At 42.9% G+C, this 25087-nt stretch overlaps 1 protein-coding gene across 3 annotated transcripts; it reads right to left on the reverse strand.

The window, feature by feature from the left end:
* Positions 1–239: 239 nt before the first annotated feature.
* LOC110534340 (leukocyte receptor cluster member 8 homolog) lies at positions 240–25023 on the reverse strand. 3 transcript variants are annotated; one of them, XM_090191016.1, is made up of 15 exons: positions 24757–25023; positions 15720–15861; positions 11563–11718; positions 11220–11303; positions 9939–10392; positions 9651–9807; positions 9257–9427; positions 8229–8474; positions 7854–8018; positions 7212–7503; positions 7013–7114; positions 6851–6919; positions 6593–6722; positions 6265–6472; positions 240–6145 (listed from the first exon to the last, which is right to left on the reverse strand). In XM_090191016.1, the coding sequence occupies exons 3-15, from the start codon at positions 11575–11577 to the stop codon at positions 5983–5985; spliced, it is 2256 nt and encodes a 751-aa protein (XP_090047142.1). In that variant the 5' UTR covers positions 11578–11718; positions 15720–15861; positions 24757–25023; the 3' UTR covers positions 240–5982. The 3 variants fall into 3 exon arrangements, with proteins under 3 accessions (XP_090047142.1, XP_036796507.1, XP_036796501.1); XM_036940612.2 differs by lacking the exon at positions 24757–25023 and adding an exon at positions 18788–19308; XM_036940606.2 differs by lacking the exon at positions 24757–25023 and adding an exon at positions 18788–19106 and having other exon boundaries at positions 15720–15885.
* Positions 25024–25087: the final 64 nt, after the last annotated feature.

The following is a 25087-nucleotide window of genomic DNA, read 5'->3' on the forward strand; positions in this document are numbered from 1 at the left end:
TGCAATAATGTTAATCAGTGACATGAAAGCCAGAATTTCAGGATTTTGACGTCAATCAACTCACTGAACTGTCCCTGTAATGATTGTCCATCGCTGTCTCTCAGTTCGGATTCAAAAAAATAAAATGCCTTTAACAATGTTTAGTTTGAGTAGTCTTCTGGGTTTGATTCAATCTTGAGCAACAATTTTTACATTAAGTAGAAATGCAACATGTCATTTCTATAACTCAAAACAAATACTTATTTCTAAACTTTTATTTTATTAGGTTCAAGACAAAAATACATATGTACACAGTATTTACAAAACAGGAGTATTTAATTTCAAATACAATCCATGGAGGGTTGAGACTGGGGAGGGATATTTTGCAAGTATATCCTTTAGTTTCAGCTAGCTGCAACAGAAACCACCTGAGCAGCGTAGAAGCAATACTTACTACCGAGAATGGATAGTTACTCAGCAACAATAGTCACTAGCAAACAGATACTCAACATGAAGAGGGTGGAGAAAGGAGATATTCTGATAGAAGGGAAGAGGAGGGGACACATGCAGGTAAGAAGAGTGAGGAGAGAAAAGGAGCAACAGAATAAATCCACTAAAGACATTGAAGAATTAAAAATGAACCGGCGCATCAGGCTGAAGTAAAAGGGAATTGTTCAAGTGCAGTCTAATAGGACAAATGGAGGCAGGAGTTACACAGTGATGGGCTTCAAGAAGTTCCAGAGAGGGAAAAAAACAAACCCACAGGTGTCAGAAGGAACAGTTGAGAGAGTAAGAAGGAGCAGCACATTTTAAAAAGGAGAAGCATTGTTAGTTAAATGGAAATGTACAGTTATAAACCATTATTGAACAAAAAATATGAATGTATCAGAACTAAAGCATCAATGTGAGATGAGAGGTTCTGCAATGTTAAACATCTGACCAGGAGATAGCACGCTACATGAACTTGACTTCACTGTTGAAGAGGTGTCTGAAATCAATAGAGACAAGACAGAAAAGCATCCTGTTTAGGAAAGGTACAGAGCAAGACAGAGCAACATTCTGATATGGGAGCCAACTACTACCGGACTACTCAAAACTTAAAAGGAATGTGACCAAATATAAGCAGATAAGAAAAAAAAATATCTAGAATGTGTTTTCCTTGATATAATGGAAATTGTGTGCTGTATGTCCAGATCCATTTCAAATCCCGAAAAGTAGTTTACATGCTAGAGATACCAATTAATGGGTTTCTAAGTTAAAATAACTCCCATTGTATTACGACAAATACCAAATGCAGGCAAATTAATTTACAGGTAGACCACGAGGCAGCTGACAAAAATACATCAAGGTTACAGAGACGCCAAATATTCACTGACCAAAAAAGGTTGCCATACCAAATATTTATCTGTACTTGAGAAGTTGACATAATGACAAAGCAATTTCTAGAGAACACCCTGGTTATGAAAAACAAGAACACATGCAAATGTTTCTGGACAAACAGTATACATTAACACATATGATGGTTTAGAGGTATAGGCCTTCCTTCCTAACTATAGACAGAACGTGCAACAGTGTTCCAAAATTGTTTCTGGAAAACTAGAGTGGAAAAAAATGTGACATTGAATGTTTTCTTGATTCAAGTTAAGAATAGTCAAATAAAATACATTCAAAAGACTTGACTAAAACAATTGAAGTCAGGCTCCCATGGATAAGACACAGCAACATTTCAGGTCATATTGACAAAATGGCTTGAACTTGAGTTGCCAGTATCAAGTCTTGCATTTCTCACACTTTTCCCTCTCTCCAGCTTGCTTCTGGAGGCTGGGAGGAGGTGCTCTCTTTTCACATTCCTTTTGCTCCTGTAATGCAGTACTGCAAGAAGAAAAATAAGAGAAAAGGACTGGTGACGGGAGTGGGGCAAAGTAAAGAGGGACAGAGAATAAGAAGATGAGAGAAGGGACAAGTTGAGTCATGAGTACAACTGCTGAAATTAATGACCGAAGAGAGCACATATCACACAAAATAGTGCCAGTCAAATGAAACAAAGGGATCTATAAATGGGTAGACGAGTTGCTGAGACGACTGATTACTCATCCAGACATTCATATTGAAACGGATCCTGCAGTCGATAATATATATATATATATATATATATATATATATATATATATATATATATATATATATATATATATATCTCTCTCTCACAGGCTCTCAATCCAATCATTAAGAATATTAATAACATAATGACGGTACCATATTGATATGTTCCCATATCAAAACACTGACTCACACCAGCCAAACCACTGTTAATCTGAAACAGGTCTGGGTTTGCTCCTTGACAAACTACTTCCAAAGAAATTGACAAACGGGAGACTTGAGCAACACAAACCGTAACAGTTTGTTTCTTGGCTGATGGGAGTGCAGTGCCTTCAACCAAACCTTTCTCTTGCCATCAGGATGTTGTGTGGGGGTTTTAGTACATTACTTATCTCTAAGGCAGTGATATTCAAACTTTTTCAGTGGGGACACCATTATTTTCCACCAGAATTTCTGGGGAACTATTTTTTTGGCCAGCAGAATTTCCAAACCTACTGACACCCTTTAAAAAAAATGTACCTTCAATTCATTACATGTTCATCTCATCGAAATGAAAATAAACCAATAAATACATTTGCTCAATAAAAATGGATTTTTCAAATTATCCTTTTCAAAATCGTTTCTATATTGTCCCATACAATATGACCTATGAATGTTTTTGCATTTCCCTCATGGGTCGCGATGCTGACTTTGAATACCACTGCAAGAGGTTCATGAGTACAGAAAGCCAGAAAGGTTGAGATGACACAGACATGCAGTAAATCAAATCTAAAAACAAAAATGGTTTACAAAAGATGAGCATTTAAAAAAATGAGTAAGAAATGAAAGTGGTCAACCAAGTGTTCATATCTAAGGGAAATTTGGCAAGAAAAATATTTGGTTTATACAGCAAATATCCCATTTTCAATCCCTGTAAAAGCCCAAAGTATAAACCTGCACTGCACACTTATTGAATGAGCGGTCAAAAATATAGTGTAGAAACCACGCAAGTGTTTGCACTACAAAAAGCAGTTACTATCAATTCCCCATTTAAATCCACGGCAATATCAAAAACAGGCAATGTATTCCAAATCATCCAACTTTAGATTTGTAACTATAATTTACATTTTCACATCAATTGTCTTAAGAACACATTTTTTATTACCCATATCTAAAATGCTTCAGCTTCTCATTCACCATATACGTTTGTCAAAATTACACTTGCCCTGGTAAACATAAAACATATCAAAATGTCCAATGAATAAAGGCCAACTGAATCCATTACAATGTCAACTGAATCCATAACAAGGCCAACTGAATCCATAACAATGTACATTAGATACTGACACAGACTCTATAGATGAGCACACAGGACATTTGTTACAGCACAGACTTCTGGTCATCCTGAAAGTTGAGTCCTATCTTGTGTATAGCCTCGTTAGTTATTTTATTGTGTTACCAAATCCTTTTTGAATTTATATAATTTTTCTTTTTAACTCTGCATTGTTGGGAAAGGGCTCGCAGGGAAGCATTTCAGTCTGAACCGGTTGTATTCAGTGCATGTGACAAATACATTTGATATCTCCGCAATGGAACTGAACTCACTAAAATACCTCGAGCTTTGATGTGAATCAAGTTAATACTCTTCAAGGTCATGCCTGAAAACAAGGGGTTTTAGATCAACTGATATCACCAACTGATATCACCAACCCATGTTCCATTTCTAGGTTCTATTTATGTATTGACAATTATGTTGATTTACAATTAACTCTCCACACTAGTCTCCTCGCATCAGATCTTATCAAGAGTATACACAGGGATGTAGCCTAATGTATAACTGCTGGATAGGACCCCAAAATAACTACTCTACAATCCTTCACTCTCACCTGCCTTTACTGAAAACCAAAATGTCTGCAATGGGGTTTTAAAAATATCACATGATTTCTTAGCTTTAAATAAATAAGCAGATTATTTGATTACAGACAAACATTTGATAAGCAGAGTCTTGTATGCTTTAGCCGTCAACATTAATGTCCTAAACTAATGTTTTGTGGCAGAATGACAATTTTCAATTGAGGACAGTTACCTTTTAAACCTGAATTTGTGTATCTGCACCTGTATAATTTGACAGTTTGGCTTCATCATTCTTTTAAAAATGAGGGGGTTAATACTGGCACCCTTAATTTTATATCACAATTTCAGACACACTATCATGATGTGGATGGAATTTAAGTAATTACCATAAACTTGATATCATACACCTTAACCCAAACCAATGGTTAGTGTTTGTGAATGAGCCAATAGTGAATACCAGGTGATCTTTGCCGTGCTGTCCTCCACCTCCTTCCAGCACACCAAGAGTCCTTTTTCTTACCAGCCATACATACTCAGCCTTATTGAACGGAGTGTGGAGCATACAAACCCAGACGTTGCTGCCATCTGCACAGACAGCGATCTCATCTCCGTCTGTTGTGTGGCGGGACTGATCCAGCCACCATATTTGAAGGTGAAGACTTTGCCACCATCTTGATGGAGCTGACTTCTTCCTGTGTGATGGGAGTGCTTGACGACTGCTATTCCATGCTGCTGAGGGGGCTGTTGATCGGGTAACTCAGGAAACACCACAGGCTCGCTCAGGGCCTCAACTTGGTTATTTGGTACTCTTAAGGGGTGGGAGACTGCCTCCTTGTCTGCTCTCAGGGGATAGATGGACTATAGGTGGATATCCTGCCTCCTGGACACATACCGAGGGATTGCAGAGGCCATTCTTGGTAAATATTAGGGGACTGTATCCACCATCACACTTTATAAGTCAATGCCTACCAGAAGGGACTAGACGCCAAGCTTGGAGATCTTCTATATTAGAGATCTTCTATATTGTGAACTTTGTGGTCAAACTTTGGTGAACTCTGGGTGACGACTGTTGAAGGGTGAAGCAGGGGACTGTGGGTAGCAGACAACTGTGGGGTAAGGATGGCTGTGGCCAACCTGGGCAAGGAGCCAATCAGAACCTTTAGATTTCTCAGTCAATACCTTTCAGGGGTGACAAGTGTGCAGGGCTACGCAGGAACAGGAAGTGGGGGTAACTTTCCCCACCTGATCGCCAATCGTAGACAGCTTGAGGGAAGGGGGGACAGGACATACAAACCACCATCTCCTCCTCTCCCGGATTGGACGCTGGATCACGAAGGCTTCCTGAAGGCAGCAAAGGGCTAGCACAGTCTCTAGAGCTGAACACCTGAACAGACAAACCTCTTCTCTGGTTGATGGTTTGGTTTTGGAGTGGATGAGCAGCCTGTTGGATGAGGGCTTGAGGGATGACTTTAGCTCATTTCGTTTTCATCTCCCTCTTGGGTTCTCAAGGCTTGTCTTCGCATGAGTTTTGAGGCTGTTGACTTGAGGGAAGGAAAAACATAACAGAACACTGTTAGCTTAAAACTTCTGAGAGCGATAGTGGATGGGAGACCTTGAGGCTACACTCTTCCCTGATCTGTGTGAGTTGGTGCTTGATCTTCGGGTCTTACATTGAACTAATGCCTAACATCATCTGTTCGTCATTAAAATGTTCTAAGTCGAAGGTATAATTAATATCTTGAGCTGATCAGAGATGTGTGGGACTAAGCTATTCTAAATGTATTTGATGTGCAGCATGTATGCAGATAATCTCCCCCACTCTTGTTATACAGTCCATATCTGTGAGCACATTGCATCTGTGGGTGGGATCCTCACTGAATTTTCAGCCCTAAGTGATTTAGTGGGTCCTAGTGCATATCTCCCTCTTTCTACAGGACTAAATTGTAGTTTCAGTCTAACCACTAGCCTCCCTCCTGAAGTGTAGTGCAGTATAACTGTAGGGTACATTCCTGACCCTGTCTATCTCACTTTAGTGTGCTTTCCCCCCTCCCCGGTAAACACCCCACCCCCTCAGGAGGCTGCCAGACAGGCTGAGCTGATCTTGCAGTCTATCTTGCTGGGGTCAGAGGGGAAGAAGGTGACCCCCAGGCCTGTGAGGAAGGCCATGCAAGAGTCTAAACAAAGGAAGCCCAGACTGGACTGCACATACTCCACCGGCAAGTCTGGTCTGAATCTGGGAAAACAGAGGGGGAGAGGCAATTTAAAGTGGGACCATTTCTATCCTACATACAATTACATAAAATGATGAATTGTTAGGAACCATGGAGTTTGGATGAAAGGCCTCTGACGTACGTTTTGAATAAGGCCCTGAGAGCGATCATCCTCTCCCTCTCTACAAACTTGTCTATGAGGTAGGATGCCATGCGTGGGGCTCTCCGGTAGAGCTGGAAAAACCGGTGGAAGTTTCCCAGAGCCCAGGCGGCGCGGAGGGAGAGCGCGTGGGACACACACTCATCCGCCCGCAGCGCCGCAGTCAGGTACACCAGCTCAGTCGTGATGTCTGTGTGTGGGGGGCAAACACGCAACCAAGAAAATCAGGACATTAAGCTCAATTCTATGCGAGCCAAAATCCAATGCAGAAATATGATTGATGAGGAACATCAGGCAGGTGGTAAGTTACCTCCAGAGTTTTTAGTGAAGATATAGTAGAGTAGTCTGTAAGCAGTGAACTCCCCTATGTTCTCTGACGGGTTGTCCTTATACAGGGCCTTCAGCTGCATCTGGCACTGGTTGAACTCTGCGTGGTCGCCCTGGTAACGCAAACATTTAGAGAAGAATGCACATCTAGTACGACACCGCACCTTTAAACTCAAAAACGGCGCCCGACATCAAATACGAGGTAGCGAAAAGGGGACAGTGTATGGAGAGGACCTCTCACCTTTTCTAGAGCAATGCGTGCATGGCACTCGTATACTTCCACTGTGAACTCTGTACGAACTCCTTGGACCTGAAAGGAGGAGAGACGCCTCCTGTTTTCATATACCGAGATAGGACAAAGTGCCTGTTCGACTAAACTAAAAAGGACATGTAGTAAACTGACCGTGAGGTCCTGTCGTATGGACTTCATCTGTTCACAGGCGTAGGGGTAGTCCTGACGGGTCTTCCAGTGGGCCTTCACAGCCAACAGAGACTTCCTCAGCACCTGGCCAGAGACAGGGGATTAGGAGACAAACATCACACAATCTGAAGGGAGGCCTCAAATAAGGATCCTCTCATTCCACGTGACAGGTGATACTCACAGATACGGGACGCACGGTGGCAGGGTCAGGGGCACAGGTGAGTCTCAGGTAGATCTTGGTGATCTCTTGGCAGGTGCCCACAATGGGGCAGTCGTCCCAGCTCAGGTCCTCCTTGGGCAGCTCCAGGTTGTTGATGGACAGCACCAGGGGCTCTGAGCGCATCTTGGTGTTGTGGAAGCGTGCCGCTCGGCTTTGTTTCTTGGCCTCCCGGTGGGGGTCGTGGAAGTCCAGGCCGGCGTTCCCACCTTTTCTCTTCTTGCCCAGGACGGTGGAGTTAGCGTCATCCATGTTTCTGAGAAGAGAAGCCAAAATGTGATCAGCACAACGAGGGAAAGGTGAATATCAGTCTGTGGGTGAGTCAAGGCCAATGACTTGAAAGAAGATCTCACCCAAAACTAGCTTTTATTATTTGTTTCATTAGTCCATTGTTGATATAGTCCCAGAATGTTTTGCATGTCAGCAATCAAGTTTTCAAGATGTATCACTTTCAAAATACAGCCAAGTTTGGCATCATATGATGCAAAATGCATTATTCTGGCTATATTTCTGTATTTTGAAAGTTGCATATCTTGAAAACTCGATTGCTGACATGCAAAACATTTAGTCTGGAATTTTTCTTTAGGCCAAAACATGCTTGTTTACCTCCGTCCTCTGTTGCCTCTTCCGCCCCTTCCTCGTCCCCTCTCTCCACCCCCTCTGCCTCGGTCCCTGTCGCCCCCACGGCCACGCCCTCCTTTCTGATTGCGCCGGGGAAGCTGGGTTCGGAGGTCACTGGACATGCTGCTGTCCGACTGGGACTCAGAGTCACTGGAAGAGGAGAACGAACAGGACATTACAACAGAACTACACAGCATACTTTCTCTTTTTAGAGTGGCTATGATTATACTATACTAAGGGGAATATTTGACCTATAACAAAGCAGGTTGGGACAAATAATACACCTAGACAATTATGAAAATAAATAAATAATAATAATCACTGGACTAACCCAAAACATACAAACACACTGTCTCTCACCTGCGCCTGTGTCTCTGGCCATTGCGGTCCCTGTGTCGGTTGTGGGAGGGAGAGGGGGAGCGAGAGGAGGAGCCTGAGGAGCTGGATGAGGGGCTTCTCTGGGAGAAGACGTTCCTGTAGTGTCCCAGCCTGGCCCCACCACCCCTGCCACGCGTAGCCCCACCTGTACCCCCACCACGGCCCACAGAACTCTCCAGAGTCCTTTGGGTGGGTACAGCCTCCCAGCGAGACTGCTTGGCCTTCAGTCTGGACGGAGAGAGAGGAGAGAAGGGATTAGGATGACTAGCACCTCTTGATAGGGCTTAGGCAGAAATTAGGCATTTGGTCTCCAAAAGGGGATTCAGGCTTTCTAAGTGCCTAGACGGTGAAACCCCACACCCCAGGCTAGGTGCCTAGACGGTGAAACCCCAGGCTAGGTGCCTAGACGGTGAAACCCCAGGCTAAGTGCCTAGACGGTGAAACCCCAGGCCAGGTGCCTAGACGGTGAAACCCCAGGCTAGGTGCCTAGACGGTGAAACCCCAGGCTAGGTGCCTAGACGGTGAAACCCCAGGCTAGGTGCCTAGACGGTGAAACCCCAGGCTAGGTGCCTAGACGGTGAAACCCCAGGCTAGGTGCCTAGACGGTGAAACCCCAGGCTAGGTGCCTAGACGGTGAAACCCCAGGCCAAGTGCCTAGACGGTGAAACCCCAGGCCAGGTGCCTAGACGGTGAAACCCCAGGCTAGGTGCCTAGACGGTGAAACCCCAGGCTAGGTGCCTAGACGGTGAAACCCCAGGCTAGGTGCCTAGACGGTGAAACCCCAGGCTAAGTGCCTAGACGGTAAAACCCCAGGCTAAGTGCCTAGACGGTGAAACCCAAGGCTAAGTTCCTAGACAGTGAAACCCAAGGCTAAGTTCCTAGACAGTGAAACCCAAGGCTAAGTTCCTAGACAGTGAAACATCAGGCTAAGTTCCTAGACAGTGAAACATCAGGCTAAGTGCCTAGACAGTGAAACATCAGGCTTTTTCAAGAACAACTGCTCCACTCACTCAGGCAGAGGCTCGCGGTCCCAGTCGATGGTGTAGGCAGACCCATCCTGTAGTCTTTTCTGTAGGACCTCCTTCAGACCCTTTTCGGTGCGGTCCTTGTCCTCCTCATTCTCACAGGCTGTGAAGCAGCGCTGAACATACTCCTTCATCGCCTGGGGCCAGTCCTGGGGCCTGAGGGAATCATTTTTATAATCAGCACTGCAACAGTAAATCAGGGGGAAAGGAAACTGGTTTGGGAGTACTAGGGGGACATGGTACTTCTGAAATCTATTGGATGCAGATTTTAAACCCCTGTCATCTTCTGATCATGAGTAGAGATACATAATTATTCCCCAGTAGGTATTAAGGATAGTAAAGACCGATATATTGGTGTCATTAGTAGCGGTCTCTTCACCGTGTCTGGGCACCGCCAGGTGTCGCAGGAGCAGCAGCTGGGGAGGAAGGAGTAGCAGCCAATCCAGTGGGTTGTTCCCCAGGAGGGAAACTCTGATTGGTCATGACGTAGGGTCGCTTGGGAATGTTGAACTTCATCGCACCTGCTCCAGGTGCCTCTGTGGAAAACAATGAAGGCATTGAAATAAAGAAAATAACACCAAGTGATGGGAAACAAATACAATAAGCTGACAGAAAAAAACATGCTTGAGATACCCTCACACACAACTCAATACCCTCACACACTTACGTTTCATGCGGTGCCAGAGCTGCGGTCCTTGTTGCTGTGGCTGTTGTTGTTGATGGTTCTTGTTTTTGTTGGCCTCTCCTCTCCCAGCTCCTGGTCCATACTGACCCTGTCCTTGTTGCTGGTGTTGGTTGTTATTCTGCTGCTGCTGGTACGAGTTCTGAGTCTGGTAGCTCTGCCCATAGCTGGGCCTGCCCTGGTTGTGGTTGTAACCTCTCATCTGGTTGGGGTCATTGTTGGGGTAGGGCATGGGGTTGTTGGGGTTGTAAGAGTTCTGCCCTGGAGGAAGGGGGTACTGGGAGTTGGGAGGGGGAGGGATGGCTGGGGGAGGGGGGGGTGGGGGCTGCTCAGAGCTGGTGGGGCTCTGGGGGGGTGGTTGAGGTGCAGCAGGAGGAGGGGGTTGGGGCTGAGAGGGGTAGCTGGAGGACTGGTCATCCATCACGGGCAGGGATGGAGGCTGGGAAGGTAGGGACAAATAATACATGTGGGAAAAGAAACTTGTGAAAAAGGTAAACTGCAGATTCCAAAAACTTAAAACTGAGAATATCTCAATATGAAAGGAGAACTGAAGAGCAAAACATTCTAACTGCAACAGACTTCAGCTCCAGACAGATTCTTAGTGGGAGGATTACATTATGCTGAGCCGCGAGGCACCGGGTAAAGGCCCGCTACGCCATCGGTCAAAAGCGGGGAGGGAGGAGCGTCCTTCTCAAACCAAACAGTAATCTGTGCCCCTTCTCAAACCAAACAGTAATCTGTGCCCCTTCTCAAACCAAACAGTAATCTGTGCCCCTTCTCAAACCAAACAGTAATCTGTGCCCCTTCTCAAACCAAACAGTAATCTGTGCCCCTTCTCAAACCAAACAGTAATCTGTGCCCCTTCTCAAACCAAACAGTAATCTGTGCCCCTTCTCAAACCAAACAGTAATCTGTGCCCCTTCTCAAACCAAACAATAATCTGTGCCGCTCAGTAATTTTGTCAACAAGGCAGCATGACACATTGACCAATCAACAGTGTAGGGTTGTACCTGAGAGTGTGAGATAATTTGTGACGCTTGTCAGTGTAGAAATACAACATTATTCAAATGCCAGTCATCAATAGCATCTTAATTCATGCATTTGATCCCTGGCGCACTTCTGTCCGGACACAGAAAGTCATTTTTACACAAACGCCTGGCATTGGGGACTCATTTAGTCAATAATTCATAAACTGCAATAGAGGAAGAGTGAAGTAAACTGAAAACTTGATTTAAGTAGCAACAGTAGCAGTTTTCTGATGGTTACCTGTCCAGTTGGAGTGGTGGGAGAGGGGTAAGGTCCTGGAGGTACACCATACTGGCCCTGAGGAGGATAGCCACCACCACCATACTGGAGAATCAGAGGAAAACACACTTCAAATATGGTACTGGCTTGGCTTGTTCTGTCGGGGTATCATGTATTAACAGTTCATTGATTTTTTAGTTGCAAAGTGCCGGTTTTGTAATGTGTAGGCTAAATCTAACAATTCCAATTCCTTATCTAAATGCCATAGTGCATAAAGCCGGCATCAGTGTCGCGGAGATCATTACCAAGGACTACATTACAGTTAATCTGAAATGTGGAGGGTGTGGAGGATATGTACACGTACGGGGCCCGGCGCCATGGGGTAGTAGTAATTGTAGGGGTAGGTGTATCCAGGATACGGTTGCTGCTGGTTCTGTTGGTACCACTGTTGGTAGTACTGCTGCTGTTGCTGCTGCTGTATGGCTGTGGACTCAGTTACTACAGGCTGAAACTGACCAGCCTGGAAACACAAACAGACAACTACTAAGTGATGAGAGATTAAATCAGAATGAAAGCCTACTCGTCCATTTGAATCATATTCGGGTATAAAGACAGGAAGGCCTGGGCCCGTATCCACAAAGCCTCAGAGTAGGAGTGCTGAGCTAGGATCAGTTTTGCCTTTTAGAATCTTAATCAATAAGACTACATACACAGGTTGGGACCTGATCCAAGATCAGCACTCTTACTTTGAGACGCTTTGTGGATACGAGCCCAGATCAGACAGTTGTATGTCTGTGTCAGGAAGGAAAAAAATGGTCCATGCTGCACAGTTCGTCAAGTCAACTGTTGAGGTAATACATTAGACCCAATAACAAGCGCCTTTGAGATTAAAGCCGGGTCTACACTACACTATTTCGGCTCTGATTTAGCTGTCCCAGACAAGTCTTTGAGATTGGAGATAAAATTTCCATGTCATTGCCTACTCGGGGCACGTGGCCGTCACCGATGCTTGTTTAATGTGAACGGGTCAGAGACTTAATCTGAGGGCTACTGATCTCGTCTTTGAGCAATCCCAGACATCCCGATATTTTCAAACATGTTTGATTTTATCGGAAGCAAATCTGCAATGGTCTTGTAGTGTGAGATGTGCAACGACAAGTTGAGAACGATGATCAGCAATCGCCAATGAGAGCTCGCCAGAGAAGCCAGTGAGATGACTCGAGCAGGAGCGATGACTACTACTAGTATGTGTTTGTACTTGCCTTTAACCAAAGCATCAAATTGTTAAAGCCCTGAAGCTCACAAGCAATGTTATTTAATTCAAAACGGAAGCTAGATATTTCAAATTTGTATGGGAAGCGTGAATGACAAAACACTTATCAGGCTGCTTTGAGCCACAGCTAGTAGCTACGTCAAATGTAATCACAACATTGTTATTTTGGAAAGACAGCATGGTACGGAGAATCCTCACAACCAGGTCAACAATCTTGTAGTGTGTGACCCCGTCTGTGCCACATCGTTTAGTGTGCGGACCACTACATTGGCAAGAAAAAAAACCTACAGGAAAGACAGTCATTTAATGTTAGAGGCTCGGCGATGTTAGGACTTTGAAAGTCGTGTAGTGTCCACCCGGCTTTAAAAAACAGGCACTGTTACTATGCCAATAATTGCAACAACTAGACAAGCATTTCATTTAAAAATAAATCACGGGAGAAACGTTCAAGTAAAAAAAATAAAAGTGCTTGGTTCATAGAACCGGGGTTACGTCAGCAACATTCAGTAGCTGCTAAATGGGGTTGTAAGAAACCGAGCGGCTTCAGGTCTTTTGACTATAAATATGGCTCTTTTTTGGAATGGTTTAAGCTACAAAATATTATGGCCCCATCACTAAAACAGAAACCTCAGGAACATATGTGTATTCTGTTTCACTCTACAATGCCCACAAGTCACGCAGAACTCATTAGAACAGAATGGACCAACAGGCACTAAATCAGACTGGAGGAAAAAGCACATCACTAGTTAGATTTCCATCCAATTGGCAACACATTTTAATGTGCATATTCTAAAATCCACAAAGAAAATATGCTAATTTTCCCTCCAGTGGTGTGATTCCACCAAACGGACTTGTTGGAGAAATCTGTGCTTTATGACATAGTGCACACAAAATGTAATTTTTCGCTTAAGTTTTTATATATCTAATAAAAATGAAACATTCAGTGTGTTTCCATAGAATTTTCAACTCCACCGATAGTTTTGTCACAAACTTGCGTTAAATAGCACATTTTCCTATTCTGGTCTTGGCACATGCACTCTAGCCAACAGCTTGCAGATACAGTGCAGGTAGGCTGTGCAGGTAGGATAGTCTACATTATTGCCAGGTCGCAATTGTAAATTAGAACTTGTTCTCAACTTGCCTACCTGGTTAAATAATGGTGAAATATATATATTTTTTTTTTAATTGATATTTGTATTTATCAAACGGCAGTCAAGCAATCGATCATGTCACCAGAATAAGACCCTCGATATTGACTGTAAAGGAGAATCAAGCAATGAATTCCATTATCTTGGCGTAAATGGATTTCGCCTTTGAGTTCTCTCTCTGAAATGTTCTTACTCTTTCAAATGACTGCTCTACTTGTTGACTGCTCAATCCACACCAGCAGACATTGTTGGCTAGGTTAGGAATGCTGTGTTGAACGTGTAGTGCAAAATGTTACGTGGCGTCATTATGTCATGTACCTACCTTATATAGGTATGAGCATCAGCTTTGACATTGGTTTTGCACATCGGCGTTAAACTAGACATCGGGCCAATACCGATGTTGGCATTTTTAACTAATAACATCTGATTCCGATATGTTCACCAATATATTGTGCATCCCTAGTCAAAAGTACTGTCAGACTGTCTTGTAATAGACGATCATAGCCCCAATTTAAAAAGTGAACATTTGCCGTTGATGGCAACTTTTTTTTACATGGTTGGGTCGCATTTTTATATACACTGCTCAAAAAAATAAAGGGAACATTCAAATAACACATCCTAGATCTGAATGAATTAAATATTCTTATTAAATACTTTTTTCTTTACATAGTTGAATGTGCTGACAACAAAATCACACAAAAATGATACATGGAAATCAAATGTATCAACCCATAGAGGTCTGGATTTGGAGTCACACTCAAAATTAAAGTGGAAAACCACACAACAGGCCAATCCAACTTTGATGTAATGTCCTTAAAACAAGTCAAAATGAGGCTCAGTAGTGTGTGTGGCCTCCACGTGCCTGTATGACCTCACTACAACGCCTGGGCATGCTCCTGATGAGGTGGCGGACCCCAGACCTGGACTAAAGCATCCGCCAACTCCTAGACAGTCTGTTGGTGGATGGAGTGAGACATGATGTCCCAGATGTTCTCAATTGGATTCAGGTCTGGGGAACGGGCGGGCCAGTCCATAGCATCAATGCCTTCCTCTTGCAGGAACTGCTGACACACTCCAGCCACATGAGGTCTAACGTTGTCTTGCATTAGGAGGAACCCAGGGCCAACCATACCAGCATATGGTCGCACAAGGGGTCTGAGGATCTCATCTCGCTACCTAATGGCAGTCAGGCTACCTCTGGCGAGCACATGGAGGGCTGTGCGGACCCCGAAAGAAATGCCACCACACACCATGACTGACCCACCGCCAAACCGGTCATGCTGGAGGATGTTGCAGGCAGCCACCCTCATGGAGTCTGTTTCTGACCGTTTGAGCAGGCACATGCACATTTGTGGCCTGCTGGAGGTCATTTTGCAGGGCTCTGGGAGTGCTCCTCCTTGCACAAAGGCGGAGGTAGCGGTCCTGCTGCTGGGTTGTTGCCCTCCTCCACGTCTCCTGATGTACTGGCCTGTCTCCTGGTAGCGCCTCCATGCTCTGGACACTATGCTGACAGACACAGCAAACCTTCTTGCCACAGCTCGCATTGATGTGCAATCCTGGATGAGCTGCACTACCTGAGCCACTTGTGTGGGTTGTAGACTCCGTCTCATGCTACCACTAGAGTGAAAGCACCGCCAGCATTCAAAAGTGACCAACACATCAGCCAGGAAGCATAGGAACTGAGAAGTGGTCTGTGGTCCCCACCTGCAGAACCACTCCTTTATTGGGGGTGTCTTGCTAATTGCGTATAATTTCCACCTGTTGTCTATTCCATTTGCACAACAGCGTGTGAAATTTATTGTCAATCAGTGTTGCTTCCTAAGTGGACAGTTTGATTTCACAGAAGTGTGATTGACTTGGAGTTACATTGTGTTGTTTAAGTGTTCCCTTTATTTTTTTGAGCAGTGTATATCAAAATGGGGTCGCGGGCCAAAACAGTTTAGGAACCCCTGAATTAGACTAATAGAACTGCCATCCATCTGCAAGACATGAAACCCCTTCATAAGCAGAATTTCACTTAATTATCGTAGGTAATGTGCCTTACAGTAAGTGAACAAAAGCATCCGAGAAGCAAAAAAACAGACACATAAGCAAACACACCTGTGCTGTGGTCCGGTTGGCCTGAGCGGTCTTGGTGGCGCTCTGGGTCTTGCTGATGGAGGCCAGTGCCTGTCTGGCCTTCTCCCACTCTGGGTTTTCCGAGACCGTCTGGCCCTCTGGACCTGCTGCTGCACCATACGACCTACAACAGACAGGAGACATGTGACTGTCAGTCAGTCAGTACGGAAACCAAACAAATGTCTGATACATTTAATAACATGACCAAGTTTCAGGTGTGTTAACTTGGAAGATACTACCACCAAAACAGCAATATTTACAGTACACCAATTCTTTACACAAGAGATAAGATTGATTACTTTTGGAAATGTGTAACTACACTGAATAAAAATATAAATGCAACAATTTCAAAGCTTTTACTGAGTTACAGTTCAAAGGAAATATTTGTATTATTTTTGTTATTATTTTTTAACCAGGAAAAGCCCATTGAGATCCAGAGTCCTGGCCAAGGCAGCAGCAACAATCAATACATCACAAAATTAAAACATACAACACAACATGATCCAGCTTTAAAATGCATTTTACACTCCTTTGTAACAGACTCCCTTCAAAATGTAAAATTCATTCAGTGGCACTAACTTATCTAGATGAAGCATGGATTGTAGACTATTCCATGCCTCTGGTGCACAAGACGAGAATGCTGTCTTGCCAAATACTGTAAATGTTCTGGGGACTAAGTAGCAACCACCTAGCAGGCCAGGCATGGTAACCGCTGGTTAAGAGAATGTCAAGAGAGTGCAAAGCCGTCATCAAGGCAAAGGGTGGCTACTTCGATAAAGACAAACATAAAATATATTTTATATTTTACTACATGATTTCACATGTGTTATTTCACAGTTGATGTCTTCACTATTATTCATCACTGTAGAAAATAGTAAAAATAAAGAAAAACCCTTGAATGTGTAGGTGTGTCCAAACTTTTGACTGGAACTGTATGACTACCTGCATATAGATGCAACTTTTCTGGTTGCATCCCATTTCCCAGATGATTAATAAAAATTGAGAACACCACGAGCTAAAACGGAACCCAGCAGCTAAAACGAAAAAAAAATGCATTAGGTCCTAATCTATGGATTTCACATGACTGGGAATACAGATATGCATCTGTTGGGTCACAGACACCTTAAAAAAAGTAATGGATCAGAAAACCAGTCAGTATCTGGTGTGCCCACTATTTGCCTCATGCAGCACAACACATCTCCTTTGCAGAGAGTTTATCTGTGATTGTGGCCTGTGGAATGTTGTCCCACTCCTCTTCAATGGCTGTGCGAAGTCGCTGTATATTGGCTGGGACCGGAACACGCGGTAATACACGTCGACCCAGAGCATCCCAAATATGCTCAATGGGTGATATGTCTGGTGAGTATACAGGCAATGGAATAACTGGGTCATTTTCAGCTTCCAGGAATTGTGTATTGACCCCTGCGACATGGGGCCGTGCATTATCATACTGAAACTTGAGGTGATGGCGGCAGATGAATGGCACAACAATGGGCCTCAGGATATCGTCATGGTATCTCTGTGCATCGAAACAGCCATCGATAAAAAGCAATTGTGCTCGTTGTCCGTAGCTTATGCCTGCCCATACCACAACTCCACCACTACCATGGGGCACTCTGTTCACAACGCTGACACCAGCAAATCACTTGCCCAAATGACACCATAAAAGAAGATGCGCTTCCCTGAGACAGTTTCTGACAGTTTGTGCAAGCCCAGTTTCATCAGCGGTCCGGATGGCTGTTCTCAGACGATACTGCAGACGAAGAAGCCGGATGCGGAGAGCCTGAGCTGGCGTGGTTACACGTGGTGTGCGTTTGTGAGGCCGTTGAACTTACTGTCAAATTCTCTAAAACGACATTGGAGGTGGCTTATGGTAAATAAATAAATATTACATTCTCTGGAAACAGCTCTGTTGGACATTCCCTCCAAACTTCCCACATCTGTGGTATTGTGTTGTGTGACAAAACGGCACATTTTAGAGTCACCCTTTATTGTCCCCAGCACAAGGTGCACCTGTGTAATGATCATGCTGTTTAATCAGCTTCTTGATATGCCACACCTGTCAGGTGGATGGATTATCTTGGCAAAGGCAAAATGATGACTAACATATGTAATTTTTGCACATTTTAGATAAATAAGCTTTATGCGCATACAGAACATTTCTGGAATATTTTATTTTAGTTCATGAAACCAACACTTTACATGTTGCGTTCATATTTTTGCTTTGTGTATATGAATACATTTTGGTAAGGTAACCTGTTGAATGAGCATCTCAGCTGCTTGAGCATGGCCCCGCCACACACATAAAATTCAAAGCCTGTTATTTCTGTGGCCCCTAAATAAAAATGGGACATTCTCATTGGTGGTCTCTGTTAGCAGAGGGTGTGTTGAGCGAATCTCAAAATAAGTGTTTTGACTCCACATGAATAGCAATAACCCCTGCTAGTACAAAATAAAACAGTCATCGCCTGGCCCTGCCTATATTTAAGAGACAGTAACCTTGCTGACAACTAGCTAGGCCATTTCCAAATCTTATAGAAGTGATTCATTGTCAAGTTAGACAATACTGCCCAAGCTTTGAGAGAGAAGCTCAACTGGCCGGTCCGGAATCAACCCATTAGCCATATTACACTAGTTCTTGATGACCCATCGTAGACATGAAAATCGTGTTGATACTAGAAGTTGTTGTGATCCGGCCAGGAAGATAACGTTAACTTGGTGAGAGTATTGGATGGATGTTACTAGGTTACTGTACTGTGACCCAGTTAGCTAATTACCTTGTATATCATAACTACATACTACATAGTTGGTGGTGTTGCTAGTAGAGAAGGCTAGCCGATACGAAGCTGCAGGAAAGTAGGAGTTAGCTAACGTTAATTTACTGTCTAGTTAGCGCTAGCTACGTTAACTAAACGGAACGAGACGAACTCTGCGAATAGCAGGCTTTCTTCGAACGTTAAATGTTAATGTCTAGCTAGAATACAGGTCAAAGTAAAGTGAGAACATATTCTAAAGCTCGATATGTTTAACTTGATAATTTTAGGTCTTACCAGTTAGCAGCTGGAGCTGTCTGGGTCGTATTCGCCGCCATTTTGCCACCGAGATAACTAGCTAGCTACAGTACCAATCTAATAGAACGTTGTAGGCCAGAAGACCCGTAACGTAAACATGAACAATTAAATCACAATATACAAGGAAAGTTGGTCCTTCGGTCTTTTACTCTACCATCCACTACTTCTCAACAAGACAGTTTTTAAATTTAAGAAAAAAACACACTAAAAGCAATATCTAAACGTCGAATAAAGCCATTTTCACAATAACAACCGTAGCTGCATTGGATCTTCAACTGAAAAACAAAATGGCAGTTGTATTAGATATACAAAGTATGCCTCGCCTTCCGTTTCCTTTGCCTCGCCTCCTCTCATTGGAGTAAAATACTTAACTTTGTTCCTAGATTTCAAAGTAAGTTTTGCCTTCTCATTACTACTATTGCTTCTACACTTGCATAATAAAGTTATTGCTGTTAAACACCGTAACCCTTGATGCAAGGTGAATGTGATAAGATAGTCTCAACCAGGGATGGGCAACTTTGATGGGAGTGGGGGCCACAAAAAAATCTGAACTCATCATGAGGGGCCGCAGTAGCTTGCTGGTCTTTGTACCCAGATCCATACCCACACGTGCAGTCAGAGCCGGCCATAGCCTTTTGGGGGCCCTAAGTGAGAGTGGGTGGCCCCCCAGTCGGTAATTCGACCATGATTACTTCAAGTTTAGATAGCTGGCTCGAATAATTGACCAATTTAAAAAATGTTATCTGACATGAGCTAATTGAGTGACTGTGTAGTGACTAACTTGACAAGAGAAAAACTGCTGATCCACAACCAAATTTCGAAATTGCACCTTGTGTATTCTACTATTCTAACTCTAAATAGTAATTCAAGACCCCGACAGAGTTCCTGAATTACAAATAAATAATAATTATTAGGTTTTGGGAAATTGATCTGCATATAGCTGTGGGAAGTAGGTATGCTGAGGGTGCCCCCTGAAAAATCTGAAAGTAAAAAAGTATTAATAACAAAAAATTCTCACTAAAGTTATATGTTTTAATGTCACATGCACAAGTATGGTAAAATGCCTTTCATGCAAACTCAAAACTCAAAACCCAACAATGCAATAATCAATAACAATATATTATTTATTTTTTTAAACACACAAGAAATAATAATAAGAAATATGAAATAAACAATCAAATAAGTAAGTAAATATACTATATACAGGGAATATTTTTAAAAGTCAGTTCCAATAACATATTTACAATGTGCAGGGATACTGGAGTGATGGAGGTAGATGTGTAAAAGGGTAAGGGGCCTAGGCACCATGATATAAGATAAACAGAGTAGCAGCAGTTTGTATGTGAGTGAGTGTGCAAGTGTGTGGAGTCGGTATAAATGTCTGTGCATATTATGTGTGAGCAAGCAAATGATGGAGTGAGTATTTGTGAGTGTGTTCGAGTGACAGTGTGTGTTAGTGTGTAGGGTCCTGTGAATGTACATAGAGACAATAAAGTCTATCTTGTGTGTAAAGTTACAAGGTTAACTCAGATAGTCCATGAAGCAAGTTTGTTAGCTATTTATCAATCATATTGTTTGGGGATAGAAGCTGTTCAAGAGCCTGTTGGAGTCAGACTTGATGCACCGGTACCACTTGCAGTGCGGCAGCAGAAAAAATAGTCTATGGTGGTTGGAGTCTAAAAGTACTGCACTGGGCCTTTAGCCCACGGGGCCTTTCCTAGTCCTTGATACATGGGCCTACAAAAGGGGTCTGCCAGTTGCCCATCCCTGGTCTAAACTCTGGTCTACATACAGCCAGTTCAATTTGAATATTTGACTTGGGTCATAGCAACATTGTTCGCAGAGGGCGAATTATACTGTGACATTCGGGGGTCTCTATTTATTTCATGGGACCTCCAATGTGTGCACACCCCAAAAAATGTATGGGCCTAATAGTAAAGCCATGATATTTAACTGCCTGTTTTTTATTTAGCATGAACACAACCAGTCATTAAGTTTTCATATTTATTGTCAAACAAATTACTTAACAAAGTAGGCTACCTGCGCATGTTCATCCACTCAAGCATCGAAACAATGCACTGTGCACTCACGCAATTTGATGAATCTGTTACAAAGCACCAAAAAGTGTAATGACATTCAGCGATTGTCATTGAGTCTATGCTCTTGTAACCTGAATTAATAAATTTTTTATAAAAAGAAAAGTTGGGACACCTGAAAAGGGTCTGAGATATGGGACTGTCCAGGGATGACAACCCGTACTGGGCAAAGATGTCAATTTTATTGAATAGTTTGAGTTCTGGCCTTGTCTCAGAGGAATGTGCCTCGGAGCCAGATGCTGATGATGGGTTGGTTGCCCTATGAAGAAAAAAAATCTGTGAAAGTTTTAATGTTCTTCAAAAACATCCAAATAGCCTATAATTTACATTCTCAGAATGTTAATAAAACCTCCTACGAAAACTTCCAGGGAACCATAGTAAAACGGTCTCAGAACCTCTCTGCAAACTAAAAATGTAAGTTCCCAGAAAAGGCTAAATGTTAACTTCCGTTCTTTTTAAATAATATTCTTCGAACTTTCTTTGAACGTTACTAATGTTTTCTTGTGGTTTTTATGGAACGTTTTCTTAATGTTCTAAAAACATGAGGAAGCCTGCACAAAGCCTTATGCTGACGTACAGAAATTCCCACAGAAGATCGTTGTTTCTTAATGTTCTCTGAACGTTTTGAAAACATGGCTTTAACCAGTTCAATGTAACTAAATCAATCAGAAAAGTAAGCCCCAAAAGTAATTATTTATCATGAGAGGGCCATAAACAATAACTAGTAGTTTGTCGTGGAAATTTCCTCTATTTACCAAATCATGAGAGCAAACCACAACACAAGTCAGAGTTAGTTATCAAAGTCCATCTTTAATTATATGAGCTCTATCACAACCCTGTGACTCTCAGATCAATTCAGTGTCTATCCATGAATTCTCTGAGAGCCCCTTACACATTGCAGCTGAGATCCTTTAATAGCAAAAACACACATTGTCAGACAGCATAGACATAATAAATCCTTCAGCTTTGTCTCCTTACTCAAACCCAGAACCATAAACCAATCCTCCATATTAACAGGCATATATCAAATCCATCCTATCTTGACAAGATCACAGTGACACACTGACTGGCACACAGACATTGTGGAGCCAAGAGATACACGCTTGACCTCTCCCCTCTCCAGCCCAAACAACTTAGTCTTGACATAGAACAGATATTGCAACCCTGCCACAGTATTATACAAAAATAACATTCTGATGAGAAGTAATTTACAAACATATGATGAATATAAAACATCTTACCTATGTTACCACCTAATTCTGATTATTCCCCAACAAGTTCTCCATATTCAAAGAAATATTTAAATCTCACCTTTCTGGTTAAAATAGCTGTAAATTGCTGAGGTGTAGTCACTTTTGAGGACACAAGCTCAAGTACACAGTACAAATACGATAAACATATTACATATTTTATGTGATGTATTTCCTATTCAACAAAACTGTATGAAGAAGGCTTAAAATGACTTATATGCTTTCTAAATACAGCATAATCAAGTTATAAAACTACTTACTATAAGATTCCACCTTCCTTGTAACTGTGAAATGCATATTTATATGTTTAGTGTTAGAGAAAATGTGCATATTTTCTAAAGGTCTCTCTTGATGAAAACGTCTACCCCCATCGCTGCGAATGTCTCACAAAGCTCTAGCTTAGCTTCCCAAACTCGTTAGGAACTCGCCATTAATTTCATATTAATCTTGTCCGCTGTAATCAATGAACAGCATTCTTACATAGGTATTCCTCTTGTCCATATGGGTTAGGGCAGTGTGCAGTGTGATTGCGTCGTCTGTGGACCTATTGGGGTGGTAAGCAAATTGGAGTGGGTCTAGGGTGTCAGGTAGGGTGGAGGTGATATGATCCTTGACTAGTCTCTCGAAGCACTTCATGATGAAGGAAGTGAGTGCTACGGGGCGGGGCGCTAGTCGTTTATCTCAGTTACCTTAGCTTTCTTGGGAACAGGAACAATGGTGGCCCTCTTGAAGCATGTGGGAACAGCAGACTGGGATAGGGATTGATTGAATATGTCCGTAAACACACCAGCCAGCTGGTCTGCGCATGCTCTGAGGACGCGGCTAGGGATGCTATCTGGGTCGGCAGCCTTGCGAGGTTTAACACGTTTAAATGTTTTACTCACGTTGGCTGCGGTGAAGGAGAGCCCACATGTTTTGGTAGCGGGCTGTGTCCCTGGCACTGTATTGTCCTCAAAGCGAGCAAAGAAGTTGTTTAATTTGTCTGGGAGCAAGACGTCGGTGTCTTAATAGCGATGAGCCTGTCTACGGAGCCATACATTAACAATGTAAGGACAGACATAGAAAAATTATGACTGATGCGTAACCGACACTGTTTTATCAGACATATTGATACTATGTTGTAGTGTCTTAAATGCATTGACTCATGAACCTTAACAGTTGATTTACAGTGATAGTAGAAAATACAATCGGGTGGAATCAAGCACTATAAAAGATTAATAGCGTCCTCTTGTGGCATTGAACTGAACAGCAGACACAATTTAAAAAAATAAGTTTATATGGGCCACTAATCCCATGGCTTTCATTTTAAACATTATTTGGCTAATGGCTAGGTCATGTCACCCGAGACAGAAGTCCAACTTCTGTCAGATAAGACCAAATAATTATATATTTTTATTACTGAGCAGATTCTGATTTCCCACCTGGCTCTATTATATTTCTGAGGTGATGTTTGGCAAACAGAATAGAGCACAGGAGAGGTGAGTAATATGGCGTTATAAACACACGTACATTTGTACCTAATTTCCCCTTTTCCTCCTCCCCCCTGCTGTTCCCTCTATTTCCTGCCCTGCACCTCGACTGCTGCAGGATGTATGTCTTTTCATAAACTCACAACCCTAGGCACAGTGTCTACGCAAAACAAATGCACGCACCCACACACACACAAATGGTCAGCAAAGGAGGATATCTTACGATCTTATGATGTGTGTGTGACACAGAGAGACAGAGAGCAAGGACTTAGATGCAGTATCCTATATTAATATTTAAATTAAGTAAAATACATTTTAAATTAAAAAAATAAAAACATTCCCATAGGCACTCATCAGTGTGACCACAAGCACCTTCACTGGTTCCTGTTAGTCTACTGGTTCATCCAGGGGTTGTATTTGGGACTTGATGGGTAGTGTAAAGGGTTGCGCTGATCGAATCTGGTATCAGGATAAGTATGACACTGAGTCACCGATTTTATGCTATGTATTTTTTATTAGCTAAGTAATAAGTGGTAAATGCAATTTTCGTATATGCGCGTCCGCTGTAACACCACACAGGGCAAACAGAGAACTGGCCAACACCCTAAAGATATCTTCTGACAATACTCTGACAGTAGTAGTTCCTGCTTCTGAGCTGGCCTGTCAGAGTAGAGATCAAGTGTGGTTTAAATTTACTCAATCTATGTTGATTGTTGGCGCCCCAACTGGTCCCAGCCCCCGGGCGCTCCCCTTGGCAGGTGTAGTTGTTGCTGGGTAGAATATCTATACGCTCACCGTTATCTCACATCTGGTTCTTGTTACTGCTAAGTTTGAGTTCTAACAAAATACAGTATGTTTAACTGCCTACGTCTGTACCTGTCTCCCACAACTCATGATAACTACCTATACCTCAAGGCCAGCCACAGCCTTTCCGCTAGTCACATCATATGATGCAAAATGTTGCTTTTAACATACACAGACACCCTCATGATAGGCCAAGCATATTTTCAATTCTCACAGTAGTAGAATACCCCCCCCCCCATTCAATTTAACCTTTAAACACGTCCTCCCACAGCTACGTAAACCTTGGGTGACGATATCCCACAAAACAGTGAGTCACTTCCATGCCTCACCATTCTGTGATTCCCTGAAGTATGAGATGGCGCTGAATGGGGAGGCAGCTCAGAGATAGTTTCTCTTGTCCCACAACAAGCGGAAGGTCTTCCTACAGCAGCGGTCAGCATTCTGATTACCTAGATCCAGGATTTCCTCAAAGTCCCCTTTCAAGAAGGATAATAGCGGGACTGACCCAAATTAGCGAAGAGGAACTGAGTGTTAGACACCACAGGCAGTGCGCTGTAGGACAAAGCATGTTGTGCTGCTCAGTGGTTGAGTATGTCGACTGACTTGCCTGACAGCATTCCCGAAAAGGGAGGAATTGTAGCCAATTTCTTACACCCATAG

Source organism: Oncorhynchus mykiss, chromosome 2 (genome assembly GCF_057628025.1).
Source record: "Oncorhynchus mykiss isolate SJ-2025 chromosome 2, ASM5762802v1, whole genome shotgun sequence".
NCBI classification, from domain to species: Eukaryota; Metazoa; Chordata; class Actinopteri; order Salmoniformes; family Salmonidae; genus Oncorhynchus; species Oncorhynchus mykiss.

What these genes read in the sequence shown, in the direction of transcription:
- LOC110534340 (XM_036940606.2), bottom strand. Translation starts at nt 18,828, where the DNA reads ATGGCGGCGAATACGACCCAGACAGCTCCAGCTGCTAACTG. An exon ending in ACAGCTCCAGCTGCTAACTG is followed by an intron (nt 15,886 to 18,787) that starts GTAAGACCTAAA and finishes ACTGACTGACAG; the next exon opens with TCACATGTCTCCTGTCTGTT. An exon ending in CTCAGGGCCTTATTCAAAAC is followed by an intron (nt 6,146 to 6,264) that starts GTACGTCAGAGG and finishes CTGTTTTCCCAG; the next exon opens with ATTCAGACCAGACTTGCCGG.